Source organism: Pipistrellus kuhlii, unplaced genomic scaffold (assembly GCF_014108245.1).
Source record: "Pipistrellus kuhlii isolate mPipKuh1 unplaced genomic scaffold, mPipKuh1.p scaffold_m20_p_12, whole genome shotgun sequence".
Taxonomy (NCBI): domain Eukaryota; kingdom Metazoa; phylum Chordata; class Mammalia; order Chiroptera; family Vespertilionidae; genus Pipistrellus; species Pipistrellus kuhlii.
In genome coordinates, this window is record NW_023425427.1 from 7,047,886 (window position 1) to 7,067,695 (window position 19,810).

The following is a 19,810-nucleotide window of genomic DNA, read 5'->3' on the forward strand; positions in this document are numbered from 1 at the left end:
TGAAATATTTTATAAACCAGAGTTCAGCATTGGTACAACTTTTGTTATTTTACATATCTTCATTCCATCACAGAGAAATAGAAAATTGGGCGGTTGAAGGAATTGTTTAGAATTGAATTGTTTAGAAGATAAATGAGGAGGACATTGTTTATTCACTCTTATATTCCTTCTCTCTTAAAGGTTTTGGGCCTATAATAGATGTGTTAATGTCATTTAAGTGAAGGCAAGCAGGTCAAACCACAAATGCTGGGATTTAAATAAAGAACATTCTAAAGTTTACACATCAAAATGAGCATTGGCCTAAGTCAGTGTTTCACAAACTTTTGACATCTGTGTACCCCTTCTATAATTTTCGTAACGCTGAGTACCCCTCATACTCATGAGAACGAAGAATTAGGCGCAGCTAAGCACGGTGCAGTGTATATCCCCACCAAACTCTGGTGCAACGCGTACCCCCACCAAATTCTTCCTGTACCCCTGGGGGTACACGTACCACACTTTGGGAAACACTGCAAGTAATTAGCTGGATCTTAACTATCATATTTGACTTTTATGCAGTCTGAACTCTTGCATAGTATATATTACCTCTCTGAGCCAGCTTTCATAAGCTAATCTCTCTGCTCATCAGTTTACTAACACTGATTTCTAACTGGGTATCTGCCAGCTACTGTCTCTGAGGAAAGGGCCTCCTTGGGAGGTGGGAATGTTTGTGGACGTCAGTGCATCTGGGGTCTGGCAGCTATTTATTAAATTTAGAATACAGATGCAGGTTGCTGTCTCATTACTTGGTCCAACTCTGCCTAGCTAGCAATCTGACTTCTTCCCTTCCTCTGTGTGTGTGTGTTAGGGGAGGAGGGGGCAGTACAGAATGGGGGGTGTGAGCAGGGAGGAATGGTCTTGCTATGGGCTATGCTGGGTTGGTTGGAAGGGGGCTTAAAGTAGCCTGACATCATATGTAGATGGCTAGGATTACTGAAGTGGCAGGAGAAGAAAGACTCCCCTTCCTTGCTTAGAATTTAGTCACGTGTGCCCTGATGCAGGGGTTTCCATATTGGAGTATCTGCCAGGGCCCTGGGAATATCTGCCTAAGACTGGTAGGCTAGGGCACAGGAAGATGGTCTGTCGATTGCCATATTTCTGATTGGGAGGGGTGCAAGCAGGGACTGTAAGGAATCTCTTGCTCAGGGTCTCATTGCCTGTTATTTACCACCCCCTTGGACTGCCCTGGCTAGAGGGAGGCAACTCCTGCAGGAACTATGATGGGTTGTCTCTTTCTTGGAATTGATCCTCTCTCCACCTCTGACTTAATATATTTGTTATTGCTAGATTTCCTGACATTCCCCTTTTTAAGTTCATTTGCACTTACCGATTTCCTTTTAAAAAGGTGGGGGAGGGAACAATCCTGTATTTAAAAAGGAAGGAGTAGCCCTGGCTGGTGTGGCTCAGTTGCGTGCCTACTATATACCACCAAAACGGGTAGTGGTTTCAGGGCATGTACCCAGGTTGTGGGTTTGATTTCTGGTTGGGGTGCGTAAAGGAGGCAACCAATTGATGTTTCTCTCTCCTCTCTCTCCCTCTAAAATCAATGAAAATATATTCCTAGTGAAGGTTAAAGACAAATTAACAAAAAAAATTAAAAAAAAAAACAAAATTAAGGAGTAGAGATTACAGTTCTAAACATTAATTCCTCAAGAAGTATCCTGTTGACCTCATTAGGATTTTTCCAAGTATTAGAGTGGCATTTAGTACATTGAAATGATATAGAGGAATCAATAGATATGTGGATTTTAACTTTCAGTTAGTACCTAATTAGGTTTATAATTCACAGGATTTATTTACCAGAAAAGTGTGAGTATTACATACAAAATCTAGATGCCAGCTAAAGCTTCCTTATTCTTAATTGCAGATTATTGTAAAAGTTCAGAGGTATTTATCCTCTCTCCATCACATCTAGTTTTTATGAATTTCCTATAATTTACTTACGCTTTTCTTACCTTCTGGGCTTCCTTCTAAAAATGGTGTTGGTTCCACCCAGGTCAGCTTGGACATGAAACTTCCTGTCTCACTGGTATACACACATGATCCCCTTTCCAAGCATTTCAGGAATTTAGTTAACCTTAGAGATGCGGTGAGTCACGGGGCAAGGCCTTGCTGTGGAGCTTTGATTTTCCTCCCGTTCACTGATCCGTCCTACCTCCATCTTTTTTCTTTTCTCATCTCTGCTGTGCAGTAACTATGTACCCTTCCTGATTTGGAGCAGAACAGTTCTGCCACACAATTAGACCTTCTGGAATTTTTCTCATTATCCTCATTCTCCTCCATCTTCTTTCTCTAAAAAAGAATTCTAAGCATTTGTCATAGGAATGAAAAATATACAGTCCTTTTTCTAAGAGGCTCTGATGTCAGGTATTATAAATTGTGTCAATGTAAGAAACATTCAAACCAGTAGAGAATTTTTGTGAGTTTGAGCTAAACTGATGACAATTGCCAGGAAGAAAATCTCAACAGATTGAGAAAATGCTCCAGAGAATGGCAGTTTTGCATCTTATTTTATATATTACAATTAAAAGATAAGATGTTAATAGGTTACATACAATGCATTGGTGATTCACTCAGTCCTGCCCTGCTAACCACCTTCTAATTAATTACTTTCAATATGCATGAATCAGTGCACCAGGTCTCTAGTGTTATGGGCAAAAAGACAATAAACAGGCTTAAATAAGGTGAAAGTTGACTTTGGTCAGGGAAGATTCTAGCCTAGGATATTAACTACCCACCATAAATTGCTTTAAGTTAAGAAGTTTAATTTCAGATTATGCTAAGTTACTTTAGGTCTCTGAGTTTGTAAGTCCACCATACAGGTCTTCCCTGAGCTTGTCAGATTTAGTATGTGGCCCCTTTTCATCCAGTTGCCTTGCTGTAGATATTAACTGTATAAACTTATTTTTTTTCTTTATGCCTGTATAAACTTCTAAGTAGCTTTTCTAATGTAGAGGAAGTAAGATTTCATATATTCAACAGGTATTTGAGCAACTACTCTCTGCAAGGCATTGAGTTAAATGCTGGGATACCAAGAAATTTATGTCACTGTTTCTCAACCGGGGAGCTCTGGAGATGGATGGAGGGAGTCAGATTCAAGTCATACCTCAAAGAGTTGTTATGGTTAGTGAAGGGAAAATTTGTCAGTTACATAAGTGGCAGGAGAGATGTAGAAAGGTCTGTGGGAGTTTATAGTGCCAGAATGGGATGTGTAAGTGTGGAACATTTTGGATTTGAGTTGGACTTTGAATAGGGAGGATTTGGATGTGTGGAGATGAAGAGATGGTTGGGAGAGTATTCCCAGTAGAGGGACTGGTTAACAAAAAGAGTTGGGCTGGGAGAACATACAGTATGCTTAATAAGCTGTTGCAATTTGGATGACAGTTGAGGAATGAATGGGATGAATGGTTGAGAAAGTCCCTTGAGGCTAGAATCTTAGAAAGGACTTCCTCTCTGATATGATATTCATCCTAGGCATGTGTTGACTGCTTAATTTTTAATGTATTTTTATTGAAGTACATTTCTTGTCCAGCTGATGTGGCTCAGTGGTTGACCTACAAACTAGGAGGTCATGGTTAGATTTCTCGACGGGCCACATGCTCAGGTTGCAGGCTCCATCCCTAGTAAGGGGTGTGCAGGAGGCAGGCGATTGGTGATTCTCTCTCATCATTGATATTTCCATTTTCCTCTCCCTCTCTCTTCCTCTCTCCTGAAATCAATTAAAAAAAAAATTTATCCCCCCCTCCTCCCCGTTAAGACCTTCCATTAGTACTTGGACCCAGTTGTGAGTTGGCTTAAGCAAAAACAGGGCACTTACTATTAAAGGAATCAAGGAGTCTGTGGAAACAAAGGGGCCTGTTCCAAACGAGAGAGGTTTGGAACCAAGGACTGGAAGTCATCCAGTTCTGCCAGCTTCTCTCTGCACCTCCGTGCTGTTATTTCTGCAGACCAGTTTCTCCGATTTTGTGCTCCTTAGGATAGGCTGAGGATGCCCATGTCATTTCTCTCCTGGCATACTCTTATTAAGTACAGGCACTCAGGGAGGCTGGACTCCTTGGTCCCAAATCTGAACCTGAGGAATGGATGAATTGAGTGGCCACATTGGCTGTGGCCAGGGTACAAAGTCATGTGGTACATAGTTGTCTGGTAAAGCTTAGAATCTCCCCCATATTCTCTGCCTCAACCTTACTATAATGAGCCTACTAGAAAGAACATTGGGTTTGGAGTAGGACTGCCTGAAGTTTGAATCCTAGCCCTGCCACTTGCTACTTTTGTAATCAACAAATCCTAAGCTCTCTTTCCTCATCTGTTAAGTTGGAGCTAGTATTACTTCAAAAAGTAATTCTTTACAGATAGGTAGGCACTGAGTATTTGGAGGGTAAAGACCTTTCTAAGTTTAACTTACAAGTCTTGTCTTGTCAGCTTGGACACCTTTGGCAAATCAGATCCCTAGTTTTTCATGCATAAATGCAGACAATAGCTGCCCATCTCACAACGTGTTTTGTTTGAGACTTAAAAGGCCGGTAAAACTGCCTTGTGAGCATAATGTATTTATATATGTGTGAATCAGAGGAAAGTAAATACTATTGGGGAGAATATTTCCTTGTGAAATTGTTCTATTATAGTCTAGTGTATTTCTGTGGTTACTTGACAGATCTTTCTCAAAGTAATACTATAGCTTTAGGCCATTAATTGCTTTATGATGCAGTGTGCAGTACTCTAGGCATTTTCAGCTTTCCCTTTTAATCTCACTTACAATTAAGGCTTCTAACTTGATTTGTAGTTTAAAATTTATTTTCATGATTCAGAAAAAAATGTTCTTTGTAGAAGATTTAAAAAAATATTTGAAACCTGTTGCTATCAGTGGAAGTGGAGTTCTTGGGGTGCTATGAGGATAAGAATTTCCTGAGGCCCCCATGAGAGGATGGGGTTTCATGGAAAGCTTAATCGATGATATAAAATTAAAGGGGTTCCCCTAAGGTCCTATTTCTGTTCATCTTGCCATGGAAGAAGTCCAATCCTGTCTTCATATGGCCAGAATTAAGGCAACTGCCATAGTTTCTGCTCCATGTTCAAGTCTAATCCAGTTCAGCATCCTGTGTATGAAGTCCCCATGTCCAATGTCCCATGGTCCATGGTTAAGGCCACATGACTATACGCCCATGTGCTTGCCTCTTCTCTCTCCATAGCCATGTGGCCGTAAGCAGCAAGAGAGAACAAGAGCAAGAACAAGGGTGCAAACGAGCAAGAGAGAACACAAGAAAGATGTAACTCTTGGGTGTTTTTAAACAGGAGTTTTGATTTTGTACCCTTCTGATGGGTCCACCTCCTAGCCAATTTATTGTTTCTGAGACTAGACTGACAGACAAGCACCTTCCCTACATCACCTTGACTTCACTGCACATGCATCCACCTCCCCTTTTGTTCAGTCCCTTCTTCCAGTGATTTGCAGGGAATAGACCAATGGTTGGTTCCCTGGGGAGTGTGAAGCTGTAGCTTCCTGAAAACTTCTGAGATGACCATCTAGCCTACATAATAAAAGTAATATGCAAATTAACCATCACTCTGCTACACCCATAAGCCATGCCCACCAGCCAATCAGAGTGAGTATGCAAAATAAACCCAACCAAGATGGCTACAGCCATAGAGAGCAGGAGGGAGGCTTGGGTTTCTCTGGCAATAGAAGAAGCCAAGCTTTCTGCCTGCCCTTGCCAGCCTAAGCCTCCACTCAAGGCTACTAAGTTTCAATTATAGAAGGTAAACAAATCCAAACGGAAATGACTGCCAGGCACAGAGTGAGCAGGAGGCTTGGCTCCGCTCCAGGCTACAGAGTTTCAATTGTAGAAGGTAAATAAATTCCAGATACCAGGGCCTCCGCTTGGGCTGGCCTGCAAACCACCACAAGTCCCTCGCTCAGGCCGCCCCACGCCCCAAGGGAACCCCCACCCTGATCCAGGACACCCTTCAAGGCGAACCAGCTGGCCCTCACCCATGCACCAGGCCTCTATCCTATCTAATAAAAGAGTAATATGCAGATTGACCATCACTCCAACACACAATAGCTGCCCCTTTGTGGACACAAGATGGCCACCACAGGATGGCCAGCAGGGGAGGGCAGTTGGGAGGCACCAGGCCTGCAAGGAAGAACAGTTGGAAGCGATCAACCCTGCAGGGGAGGGCGGTTAGGGGTGACCTGGCCGGCAGAGGTGGGAAGTTAGGGGCATACAGTCTGGCAGGGGAGCAGTTAGACATCAATCAGGCTGGCATGGGAATGGTTAGGGAATAATCAGGCTGGCAGGCAGAAGCGGTTAGGGGCAATCAGGAAGGCAGGCAGGCAAGCAGTTGGGAGCCAGCAGTCCTGGATTGTGAGAGGGATGTCCAACTGCCAGTTTAGGCTTGATCCCTCTGAGGAGTCCCAGATTGGAAAGGGTGCAGGCTGGGCTAAGGGACACTCTGCTCCTTGTCCCATGCACGAATTTTGTGCACTGGGCCTCTAATATAGATTATAAAAGCTTAAGCGACCACTATGACCGAACAACTGGTCAGCCAGTTACTATGATGCACACTGACCACCAGGGGGCAGATGCTCATGCAGGAGCTGCCCCCTGGTGGTCAGTGCACTTGCACAGCCAACCTTCCACGGTCCCTCCCCCAGGACCCTGACTGGGGACAGCAGTAGGCCAACCTCCCACAGTCTCTCTCCCTGGTGGGCTGGCACCCCTCCCCCCATTGCTCTTATCATTGGCCAGGTCGAGGGACCCCACCCACTCACAAATTTGTGCACCAGGCCTCTAGTGCTTATGATGTTTGGCCTCCCCTTTGCTTTCTTTCTGTTATTAATATTAACAGGCTAATTAGGATAATAACACTGTTACCTTGAAACATAACTGTTTTCTCTTTTTTAAAAAAGAATCCCGAAATTCCTTTATATGGGATATTCAATACCTTATAGTCTTTTTCCTATCCTTTTTGACAGTGTATGCTTTTCTTGCATACTTACCAAGGAGTGTTTTTTTTTTTAGTTTTTTTTTTTTAAAATGTATAATATTTTATTGACTTTTTTTACAGAGAGGAAGGGAGAGGGATAGAGAGTTAGAAACATTGATGAGAGAGAAACATCCATCAGCTGCCTCCTGCACACCTCCCACTGGGGATATGCCTGCAACCAAAGTACATTCCCTTGACTGGAACCGAACGCAGGACTCTTCAGTCTGCAGGCCGACGTGCTATCTACCGAGCCAAACCAGTGAGGGCCCAAGGAGTGTTTTGATGTTCAAATTGTCATGAAAAGGTGACATCTCTAAGGAAACTGATTTATTGCTTTTATGAGAGATCTGGAAAGTGAGTGATTTCTGTGGATCGTTTTAATTCTCAGGAACGATTACAAATTTTCAGAAAAATCAGTGGCTAATCCTTAATCTTGGTTGGTTGGTTATTTCTTCCTTGGGAGGGTAGGAGGAGGAAGGTTTCTTCTTTCACTTTAGATAGAGAAACTAAAGAGGTGAGCAATGAGTGTTAGAGAATTATGTAATGAAATTAAATGAGTATATTTATTTTTAGTAGTTGTTTTTGCTACTTGAATGTAATAGTTGACATAATCTAATCTGGATTTTGTTGTTTTGGAATTTAAGAATCTCAGTGGTTTAAAAAAATTTTTTTAATTGACTTTGGAGAGAGAGGGAGAGAGAGAGAAACAGAAATGATGAGAGAGAATCATTAATTGGCTGCCTCCTGCAAGCCCCCCATAGGGGATTCAGCCTGCCACCAGAGGCATGTGCCCTGACTGAGAATAGAACTATGATTTCCTCGTTCATGGTTGATGCTCAACCACCGGGTCGAACTAGCTGGGTAGAAATCTTTTTTGTGTGTACAAGTTTCAAAATAAATGTTTTTACTTGAGTTGGGTGATAGTTACATAGTAAGTGTTTATAATAATTCATTAAATATATTGTACATTTTCTAAATGTTTAATTTCACATGGAGAGGTTTAAAAAAACCCCACAAAAAGAATAGGTTTCCTATATCCCTCCATGTGCCTCCCCCAAATAAAACAATTCTAGCTGGATTAAGGGTTTGAATGCAGAAAGGAAAATCCTGAGAGCTAGAAGAAAACATATATGTGTCAGAGTCTCCAAGACCACCCCAAGGTTCAGTGATTTGCTAGGAGGATTCACTGCACTCAGCTTATAGTTGTACTCCTGGCTAAGATTTATTATAGGGAAAGGACACAAAGCAAAATCAGCAAAGGAAAAGGTACATGGGGGTGAAGTCCAGAGGAAACCAGGTGCAAGCTTTTCAGAGTCCTCTCCCAGTGGAGTCCCACAGGCCACACATTAATTCCTCAAGCGATGAGTCATGACAACACGTTTGAAATGTTATCTGCATCAGTAGAGACTCAGTGCTCTGGGGTTTTATTCGGTGCTTGTCACATTGGCACTTTCTGCCTAACACATACCAAAATTCCAGTTTCCCAAAAGGAAAGCAGGTGTTCAGCATAAACCATATTGTTTGTATAAACAGTTTAGACACAGTGAGTCACTCTTATCAGTTCTGGAAATGAAGGGAACTGTTCTGAAATTCAAGTTTCCAGATGCCACCTGAGGGCCAGCCTTGGCAAGTGAAGACTTCAATAGCTGTCTTATGCTTGTTATGTTCATTCTTTTCTGCAGAATATAACATTTTTCATAATCCTGGAGTGAAAAGGGCATTATTTTTTTTAAAAAATATGTTTTTATTGATTTTTAGAGGGAGGAGGGGATAGAGAGATAGAAACATTGATAAGAAAGAAACAGCAAGGATCAGCTGCCTCCTGCATGTTCCTCACTGGGAATTAAGGCCACAACCTGGCCAAGAGCCCTGAATGGGAATCAAACTGGTGGCCTCCTGGTTTATGGGTCGACAATCACAGCCACACCGTCCAGGCGAAAGAGGCATTTTTAAGCATGACTAGGAACTCAGAATCCATAAAAGGAAGGAAAAGAAAGTGCTGTGGAGTCAAAAGGCATTGTAGGAGAAAAGAATTTGTAATGTATGGGATACAAGGGGGAGATTTCCCAATATCCAGTGCAGTGGGAGCTGGGAGGCCTGACCAATGTAGCCAGCTCTCTGCTGGTGGGGGGCTGCGGCCAGCCAGACATAGCAGCAGAAGAAAAAAAAGTCTCAAAAGCAGATGAAGGAAGCTTTTGTCAGTAACCACAATGGAACCAGCGTGCTGGAAGCTACCCTGGGCTTGTGCTTGTCTGTGTTCTGTATCTTGTGCAGAGGGTTCCTGCTCTTTCTCTCATAGCACTGTGGTCTTCTTCGCTTACCTGGAGAACTCGGTTCTTCAGTGACTTTTGTTTTCCTAATAGTTTCCCAGTGATCACTTGGACCATAGGTCTCCATTTATCTTCCTTGAGCACCTTGCTGTAATTATCTCTGGGGTAGGGCTATTCTATCAAATATACTGCTGGAGAACTTGTTATGCCAGAATACCTGTCCAGAAAATCCTTAAGAAATTCTTAAAAATTAGTCTAGCAGCAGAATACATTTCAGCTACATCTTATTTCTGTGTAATTAACAGTGCATTTACTGTTGTTGCCATTTTAGTTGTGAACTTTCCACTTTTTCCCAGAAGATTTACCAAAACTGAGCTCTCTGGGACAGGAACAATGGATTTTAGAGTAGGAGGCTTTGTTTTGGGGACTGCAGTGGATTTTCTAGAGATTAGGAGAAAATGCATGGCAGGATCCAGATTTTCATTATTTACGAAGTGATTGTACTCTAGTCACTAGTCTACATAGAAATATAAAGTCTAGTAGAGGCCTGGTGCATGATATTCGTGCACTGGGGAGGAGTGATCCTCAGCCTGTTCTGTGCCCTCTCAGGTCTGGGACCCCTCACTCCTTGTTGCCCACCTGCTCGCTGCTCCTTACTGCTAGGCTCACTGCTCCTTAGTGCTGCCATGGAGGCGGGAGAGGTTCCCGCCACTGCCGCTGTGCTTGCCAGCCATGAGCCAGGCTTCTGGCTGAGCAGGCTTTTACATGTATACCTGTGGGAGTGCACTGACCACCAGGGGGCAGCTCCTACATTGAGCGTCTGCCCCTGGTGGTCAGTGCGCATCATAGTGATCGGTTGTTCTGGTCATTCCGCCATAATGGTCGCTTATGCTTTTATTCTATAGGAGAAGATAGGCTATCAGGAACATTTCATGAGTATGGAGTTCACTGAAACTTTTTCTTTACCTTATTAGTTGTGAAATTGATAACATCACTGCTTTTAATCCTGCCCCTCCCCCACCCCCAATTAATTCTGGATTGTGGCCATCAACATTACTGTATTACATCAGCTAGCCCTTGAGTGTGCCCTATTGAAAAGATTAATTAAAAAAAAATCTTTATTATTGAAAGTATTGCATATGTCCTTTTTCCCCCAAGTGACCTCTTCTAACCTGCCTCCATCTCCCCACCCCAGGCCTTCACACCTTATTGTCTGTTCCATGGGTTATGCTTATATGCACACACGTTCAAAAAGGTTAATTTTGTACAAAACTGACGGCAGTGGCACAAGGGTTGGTTTATTAAGTGCCAACCGAGAGTGAATAATGTCTACCTTGGGATGTGACCCTCTGGGCCTTGTTTGTGCTCAATCTCTATGTGTTTACCAACTGTTTAATTATATATATGTGCTATGTTTGCAAGATAAGACTAAATTATTGGTGATCAGTAGGGGTTGGATGTGTGTGTGTGAACTATTAATGAGGAAGAATAAACATTAAATGTGAAGAAAATTGGGCTTTTGGCAATCCAGTGTTAACTCTATTTTATTATAAAATTAAGAGTTTCAACTTTTCTATAACTAGTGAGGCTTCATATTTTAATATTTCTCTGTACTTTGTAAAACAAAGCACTGGAAAAGAAACAAAGCCTTGTGACTTGTTAGAATATTAAATTTCAGTATTTTAAAGAAGCTTGTGTTTATAGTTGTGACATTGGAAGTTTGGAGGTTGGGGAGGAGGGTTTTACTTTCTATTTTATATCACCTTATACCATTCTCTATTTTTTATTGTATATATTTTATAATATTACATTAAAATATGTGAGTTGTGGGGAAAAATGTTATCACCCAATATATATTGTGCCTGGTATCTGATTAAAGTTCTGCCTTGCTCTGCTAGGTAGGTATAGAAGATTTCTTCAAAAATTTTCAAAATCTTGATTAGGCCAGTTGTTATATTTGATGGCAAAAAAATTCTTTCTTTATTGAAATTCTTTAGGAAAATGGAATAACTTTGTATGTAGGAGAGAATTTTGTTATTCTTGGCTTTGTTTTCCTTTCTTGTAGATGTTAAACGACTGGGACAGTTGTAAGAGTGTAACTAGCTAGTAGCCCTTTTCAGTGTCATTCCATAGCTGTGTCAAAAATCATCTACAGATAAGGCTAGATAGTTGAAGTTCTGGCTGAAGGATCTGAACTATAATAAATCATTAAGCCATAAAAACAATTACTCTTGGTTGGGTTTGACTTGCTAAATTCTCCTTTTTTACTTTTTATATTATAGATCAGCTTGAACGGGTCTTTTTACGACTTGGCCATGCTGAAACAGATGAACAGTTACAGAATATTATATCTAAATTCCTTCCTCCTGTTTTGCTCAAGCTCTCTAGCACCCAAGAAGGAGTACGCAAAAAGGTAAGCATGTTTGGGACAGTTGGGGGAATTAAATGGTGAATAAATGGATATATATTATGAAGTAAATTTTCTTTTCCATTTGAAATCTAGGTTCATGATCCTAATTATGGTCTTTTAAAATGGAGACCACCTTACATGATTTAAAAATAGCTTTTGTATGCTTAGCACAGCTGCATTTAGCACCATCTATATACAGTTGGCATTAGTGCCAGATGATATAATTGAGATAATTATTCTGAAATGCATGGAGGCTTAATTTAAAATTCATGCCTTTTTTTTTTAATTTTCACCCGAGGATATTTTTCCATTGATTTTTAGAGAGAGTGGAGGTGAGAGGGAAAGACAGAAATATTGATGTGAGAGAAACAAATGGATTGGTTGCCTCCTGCATGAACTCCAGTCAGGGCCCAGCTGGGAAGAGCCTGCAACTGAGGTATGAGGTATGTGCCCTTGACCAGAATCAAACCTGGGTCCTTCCATCTGCAGGCTGACGCTCTATCCACTAAGCCAAACTAGCTAGGGCTCATGCCTTTGATTCCAATATGAAAGTTGGTGGTCATGGGGCAAAAATATTCTTTAATCATTGGCTGACTGTGAATATAATCTTAATTAAAAATTAGCAAAATAAAGATTTTTGAAAGCACGATGTTGTATAGCTCCTGTTTTAAAGTTCTATAAAATCCTGTTACCAAAAGTTGGATAACTGCCACTCCAAGATTTTGTTTTTTAAAAAAATACTTGCCTGAGGATATATTTATTTGTTTTGAAAGAGAGAGAGAGAGAGAAAAAACATCAATCTGTTGCCATCTGTACATGCCCTGATAAGGAATTGAATCTTCAACTTTTTTTGGTGTAGGATGACACTTCAATCAACTGAACCACCTGGTCAGGGCCAGAGTTTTCCTTTTTAACCTAAATGTTTCATGGAACATTTACCCACTTCATTTTTAAATAGTTTATTAGTCTTGTGGTTGTACTAGACCTTTGAGCCTTTGATCTGGTTTCATCTCTTGGGCTACTCTGATTGATGGGCAATGGCAATTGGCAATGCCTGTCCTGAGAGGGAATCTGAGATCTGTCCTGACTTGGGTTCATTGGAGAAAGAGTATCTTTAAGAATGTCTGTTATGTTTGCAGGAAGGAGTAGGGCATTCTTGTTATATATTTGACATGCCTGTTGTTATTAGGGCTTTGCTGAGATAAATATGTATTTGATAATGTCACTATTCTATTTAAAACTCTTCTATGGCATTCTATTACACTCAGGATAGCAAAGTATAAAAAGACTTACATGAATTGGTTTGTGCTTATTTATTTAGCCTTATTAGTTTTGTCATTCATTTGGCAGATATTTACTGAGAGCCTTCTGTATGCCAGGTAGTTAGGATATGTTAGTGAATGAAAGAAACATCTAGTTGGGGGATACTGGTATTAAATAATCAGGCATAGTGTATCTAGTTGTAAACTGTTAAAATGGAATAGGTTTCTATGCAAGAATGTATTTGGGGCATAAGGCACACCCCTGTAGGTGTGTGTGTGTGGGCAGTAACCAGCGGAGAGATGAGGGAGACCACTAAAGACAGAGCCCTGTGCGGAGGCTCTGAGCTGAAGCAGAGTGTGAAGCCTTCAGGGAGCTGAGGAAGGCCACACCGGAGAACCTAGTGCACAAGAGGGCAGGCACCAGGGATTCCAGTGGCAGTGTTTGAAAGGTCATGGATAAATAACTTTAATATGTGAAATTTTGAAATCAGTGAAACTAAGAATTTGTATTGATCTTGTCCTTTTTCTCTGAAGTCCTTGATCTGGCAGGTATTTTCTCTTCTGGAAACCCAATGTGTTTTTCTCTTGTATATTCCTCCCTCCTCCCCTCCCTCCCTCCCTCTCTTTTTGTAGTATTCACGGTATGTCTTAGTTTGGGTAACAAAATACTATAGGCTAGGTGACTTACACAACAAACATTTGTTTTTCACAATTCTGGAGGATAGAAGTCTGAGCTCAGGATGCCAGTATGGTCAGTTTCTTCGTGTATGAACTCTTCATGGTTTATAGAAGGTGGCTTCTTGCTGTATCCACACATAGCAAAGAGAGAGGACTCTAATTTCTTTATCTGTTTTTTAGAATATCAACCTCATCATGGAGGCTCAAGCACCATGATTCCATCCAAACCTAAATACCTCCGCAGATCATCACACTGGGGTTTAGGCTTCAATATACGAATTTTGGGGAGACAGCCATTCAGTCCATGGCATTTTGTGTCTCACTCATTTGTTCACAGGTGTTCTGGGGGACTGTGCCTCATTAGAGGCCCATCTCAACTTTGAATAACCAAAGGGCAGTTTAAAATCATTAGTAAAATTCTGGTGCATGGATCCCTGGTTTGTGTGGCTCAGTTGGTTGGAACATCATCCTGTATACTAAAAGATTGTGGGTTTGGTTCTTGGTCAGGGCACATACCCAGGCTTCGGGTTCAATCCCCAGTCAGGGCAGATGTGGGAGGCGGCCAATTGATGTTTGTCTCCCTCTCTCCCTTTCCCTCTCTCTCTCCCACTCCCTCTCTCCCTCTGCCTCTCTCCCTCTCGCCCCTTTCCTCTCTCTAAAATCAATACAAATAAAAAATAAAGCTAATGAAACTACTATTGTAAATAATTCTGATGCATGGATTCTTGGGGGGTATTTTATATCTCCTTTCTGGGATGTAAAATTTAATTTTAAAGACAACAAAGTAGCCACTATTTATCAAATAAGTACTATCTGAGAAATTATTTGTTTTATATTTCTCAGATAAGTAATGCCTGAGAAATGAATTATGATCAGTAATTTCAATTTATATCTCTCTGTATTTTAGGTAATGGAACTGTTGGTCCATTTGAATAAGCGTATAAAAAGCCGCCCCAAAATACAACTCCCCATAGAGACACTGTTGGTTCAATACCAGGACCCTGCTGCAGTGTCCTTTGTCACAGTGAGTGTTATCTTGGAATATTTTCTGATTTACTGTAATTTTCTTTCATAATATTTACTCTAGATGTCATCAATATATTGGCAACTTAAAATTTTACCATAGACTATTTCTAAATGAAGTATGGGATGTTTTCTTTAATTGACACACTGTTTTACCACTGAGTATTGAGGAACAGTTACCATTAAGGAAATTGTAGGAACAGGATTGAGCATGGGCTTTTACATTGGGCAAAGGAATGCTGGTGAAATGACTTGTCAGAATTTTGATCTATAAAAGAATGATTTGATTCATAGTAAAAGATTATATGAGGCAAATTGGAATAGAGAGAGGGGTTATGTAGCATAGGCATGAATAAAAGATAATATAAGAAGAAAAAAGGGTAAAATGGCAAGAAGAGATACGAATCCAGGCAGCCACCGTGGTTTGGAGTAATGGATGGAGGCAGCTGGGGTGGCTGCGAAGGAGGGATCGAGGCAGCTGCTGTGGCTGCAAAGGCCTACTCTTGCACAAATTTCATGCATCTAGCCTCTAGTCTATATAGACAAAGAGGTAATGTGCTAATTGGTCCTAATGGTGTCCCAGTCACGACCATTCAACAGGCTCCATACACACAGAAGCTGCTGGGCAGGGACTTGTGCCACTGGGATATGAGGCTGTCGCCAGGGGCAGCCCTCCCACCCCCCAGTGTAGGCATGTGCAGGCCCTGGTATCAGGACAGGGTTGGGGCCCCAGCAGAGAGCTCTCAGCATTCTTGTGCTAGGGTCTGAAGGTGCAGAGAAGAAGGGAGAGCAGATGGGCAGTTATGGGGTTTAGGCCAGGAGGGGAGAGCAGATAGGCAATTAGGGGGATCAGACAGAGAGCAGTTAGGCAGTTAGGGAGATCAGGCCAGGAAGGGAGAGCAGTTAGGGTCATCAGGCCATCAGAGGAGCAGTTAGGGGTATCAGGCAGGCAGGCAGGCAGGCAGGCAGGTGAGCATTTAGGAGCCATTGGTTTTGGATTGCAAGAGGGATCCAGCTTGGAGAGGATACAGGCCAGGCTGAGGACCCCCCGCCTTAACCCCCACAACTGGTACATGAATTTCATGCACCGGGCCTCTAGTGTGTGTGTGTGTGTGTGTGTGTGTGTGTGTGTGTGTGTGTGTATATATATATATATATATATATATATATATATATATATATATGCCTAAGCAACGGTTACAACCGAACGACCAGAATGACCAGTCGACCATGCACACTGACCACCAGGGGGCAGATGCTCAATGCTTGAGCTACCCCTGGTGGTCAGTGTGCTCCCACAGGGGGGAGCGCTGTTCAGCCAGAAGCCAGGCTCATGACTGGCAAGCGTACCTGTGGCAGCAGGAGCCTCTCCCACCTCCGTGGCAGTGCTACTGAGCCATGGCAGGTGCAGTGAGGCTGGGATGAGCGGCAGGGGAGCTGCGCCTGGCCCTGGCTGGGGCTCCTCTCCAGCTGCCTGCCACTGCGGCACTGCTACATCTCTTGGGGAGATGTTGGACTGCCAGTTTTGGCCTGAAACTGGCAGTACGACGTTTTCCTGAGGGGTCCTGGATTGTAAGAGGGTGCAGGCCAGGCTGAGGGACCCCACCCATGCACGAATCCTTGCACTGGGCCTCTAGTATAATGTATTCGGAAAGGTATCCTTTTAAAATGATTATACTGAGGTTGGTAAGAAATATTGCTCTTGAATTATTGTCTTCATGAAAATTAAATATAAGACAATGTTGTGTGATGACAGGCGATGTTTTTTCACAGTCTTTGTAGTTTCTAGCATTGAGGCAGAATCTAACAGCTGGATTTCAGACCTTTGGAACCACCTACTGGTCCAGACCTCTTGTCTGTGCCTGCTCTGGACATACAGCTCTATTACAGATGCTCCTGTTTTTAAGCTCAAAGGAACATTTTGAGCCAATAAAATTGCCAAAAAGCAATGGCTTTAAAGGAAAGGGATAACTAATTGAGGGGATTAAGAATTAGAAGTTGGCAGTCATAAAATAGTCACAGGGATGTAAAGTACAGCAGAGGGAATATAGTCAATAATATTGTAATTACTGTGTATGGTGCCAAGTGGGTACTTTAGATATTAGGGGGACCACTTTGTAAAGTGTATGATTAGCCACTATGCTATACACCTGAAACTAATATAGAAATCTTGATTGTAAACTGAAATTGAAAAAATAAAGGGGTAATCTTAAGTCAGTTTTAAAGTGAAGAATCCTTCATAAAAGCAGACCTTTATATTATGTGTAAATCCAGATATGCATTTACGAGTTTGCTTAAAATGAGGCATTCACACGGATTATAGTGATGCAAGCATACTAACACACTCAGCTTCCCTTGGTTCATCACCATGGGTCAGTTGTGAGTGAGGAACTAGGGTACTGTAATATACTAAGGTTGGTTTAATAATAGAGCAGTTGAAAAAGGGCAGCCTAGTTTAACACGTGGTCTCTTCTTAGCTTGAAGGGATTAATGCAACAAACTGGTAGATCTGATGCTAATGTGTAGTATGTAGGTTTAGATAGGTCAAATGTTATTTTGTTCTTTTCAGTGAAAGTAATTGCATATATGAGTACTTTCCCCCAGCTTTATTGAGGCATATTAACAAATAAAATTGTTTATATTTAAAATATACAAGGTGATAACATATGCGCATTGGTTAGGTGTTGCTCCCTCACATGAGGCCCATCTTAAAGCAAGCATTTTGAATATGTGGGGCTGCCATCATCCTGAAATAAAATGGTTGGTTAAACTGAAATAAACATGTGATAACATGTGGAAGGAGGATGCGATTTCTTTGTTATAACTCCCTAAGTTATCAATATGTTTACGTTGAAATCCTAGATTATTTCCTTCTCACTCACTTGCTTTTCTCGCGTTGCTTTAGAATTTTACTATAATTTATGTTAAGATGGGCTATCCTCGCCTACCAGTGGAAAAACAATGTGAACTGGCCCCTACGCTTCTCACTGCAATGGAAGGGAAGCCTCAGCCACAGCAGGATAGGTATGCTTTCCTCAATCATGTGACCTCAACTCACCATTAATGTTCTGTTGATACTATTATAAAACTTCTTAATATGAGCATATTGAAAAATGTGCAGAGCAGACATTTTTCTCAATCTAAATACGTTTTTTTGGTCAGTGATTTTTGAAGCAACTAATTTTCTGCGACTGAAAAATTAGGTATAAAATACTTTTCATCAAAACATGTCTGTCTTGGAGGATATAACGTTTGAGAGCAGTTTTCTCAAGGGGACAGATCACTTGTTTGATCACAGGAATTGGAGAGGTGAAAAGGTTTAGACAACAGTCTTCATTTCTAGGCTTAGCCCAGAATTCTGTGTTGTAGATGTGTAGTGGTGAGAATCATCACAAAATTGTGGAGGGAAGAGTTAAATAATGTTTTCAGCTCATTTTTCATGTGTTTTAAGAATAGAAAAAGGTATTGTGAAAGAAGGAATTATTGAAACTGTGTTATACTTAAATTCACATTGGAAATTTTATTATATTTCAAATATTGACATGGTGGATTTTTAATTTCTTTAGTTTAGAATAACTTTATTTTAATTAACTGTGGAAAGGAAAAAAAATTATCAAAAGGACATATTATAAGTTAAACTTTGCCTAAGATTTAATATAAAATCTCTTTATGTTGACAGATATTAACATTGAGCCATATTATGTACATTTTTTTTCTGGTGATGAGCCAGATGGGCTAAATGCCAATTAACACTCAATATACTGAACTTTCAATAAGAAGGAAATCTAGGCTAGGCCAGTCCCTAGAATAGGGCTTTATACATTAGTGATATTGAAATGAGTGGCTCTTGCTACAATTGCCACTTTTTGTTATGGGATATTTGTTTTGTCTATTATTTCATGTATAAAAACCATGTTTTTTAAGTAGTTGCATTAAATGTGATTGTTTTTTCAGCTTAATGCATCTTTTAATACCAACCCTTTTTCACATGAAATACCCTGTTGAATCATCAAAATCAGCTTCTCCGTTTAATCTTGCTGAGAAACCAAAGACTGTGCAGCTGCTTTTGGACTTCATGCTAGATGTCCTTCTGATGCCTTATGGGTAAGTTAAAGAAATGAAAGCAAAACAAAGCAACCTTGCTCATGACTGCTTTACCTGTGTGGAGTTAACTATTTGCATTTCACTTGAAAATGAATGAGTCTCAGTGTTTTGCTGTAGCCCTGACCTCTTCTGAACTCCAGCCCCACTGCTTATTGACCTTGTAAGTGTGGAGTTGCTGTTTGATTTTAGATTCAACCTGTTCAAGCTGAAATTAGTCTTTTCCCATAAAAATAGTTCCTCTTCTTTACTGCCTGTGATGACTATGTGATATGCTGTGATGGTTCTCTTAGCCAAGTAGGCGTACAATTATAAATTGGCTCCAGCTTTTCTTTTCCTGGTTGCTACAATGTCAATTCCACAGTACTGCCTCCCTTCCTTAATGTATCCTGGGACTATTCTCCTTTGCATCCATCTAGTATTGGCTCTTTCCAATTCTTGTCATCACTTTCTCACCAGCCACTCTTCAAAACTTTCTACACTGCCATAGTTTCCTGATGTTTAAAACACACCTTAAAACCCTTGGGCTGTGTTTTCCAGTCATACATGCACTCAGGTATTCATACACTCTTTTCTTTTTTTAATTCTCACCTGAGGATATGTTTTTATTTATTTTAGAGAGAGGGAGAGAGAAACATCGATGTGAGAAACATTGATTGCCTCCCATACAAGCCCTGACCAGGTATGGAACCCCCATCCTTTTGGTGTATGGGATGATACTGTAATCAACTAAGCCACTCAGCCAAGGCTTCATGCACTCTGATGTGTCCAGGCCTTTCTGTGATTTAAGGAATATGGTTCTTTGCTTAGAATGCTTCCCTGTGAACAAAGGAAGAAAAGAAGAAGAAAATGCTGAAAGAAGCAATTCCCAAAAATCCACTTTGAAAAAGCATCTCAAAGTAGCTGAGATGTCAGCTGTGTTTATCAGTAATCTCCTATCTATACGCATTGCCATTTTGTGTTTTTATTGCATAGTTGACATGTTCATTTTCTCTAATAGCTTGGGAGCTCCTCGAAGTCAAGAGTGGTCCCTGGCTTGG

General features: G+C 41.1%; 1 protein-coding gene across 12 annotated transcripts in view; it reads left to right on the forward strand.

The window, feature by feature from the left end:
* Positions 1–19,810, forward strand: part of ECPAS (Ecm29 proteasome adaptor and scaffold) — a 93,112-nt gene that overhangs the window by 10,715 nt on the left and 62,587 nt on the right. For 11 of the 12 annotated variants that reach the window (XR_004987067.2, XM_036432998.2, XM_036432996.2 and 8 more), the window contains 4 exons: positions 11,579–11,709; positions 14,554–14,670; positions 17,575–17,693; positions 18,624–18,773. Coding sequence is in view for 11 of the 12 variants with exons in the window: in XM_036432998.2 (XP_036288891.1) it covers positions 11,579–11,709; positions 14,554–14,670; positions 17,575–17,693; positions 18,624–18,773 (517 nt within the window). In the remaining variant the exon portion in view is untranslated. Of the gene's footprint in view, positions 1–11,578; positions 11,710–14,550; positions 14,671–17,574; positions 17,694–18,623; positions 18,774–19,810 lie in introns of those variants that run through there. The other variant, XM_036433006.2, reaches the window with a different exon arrangement.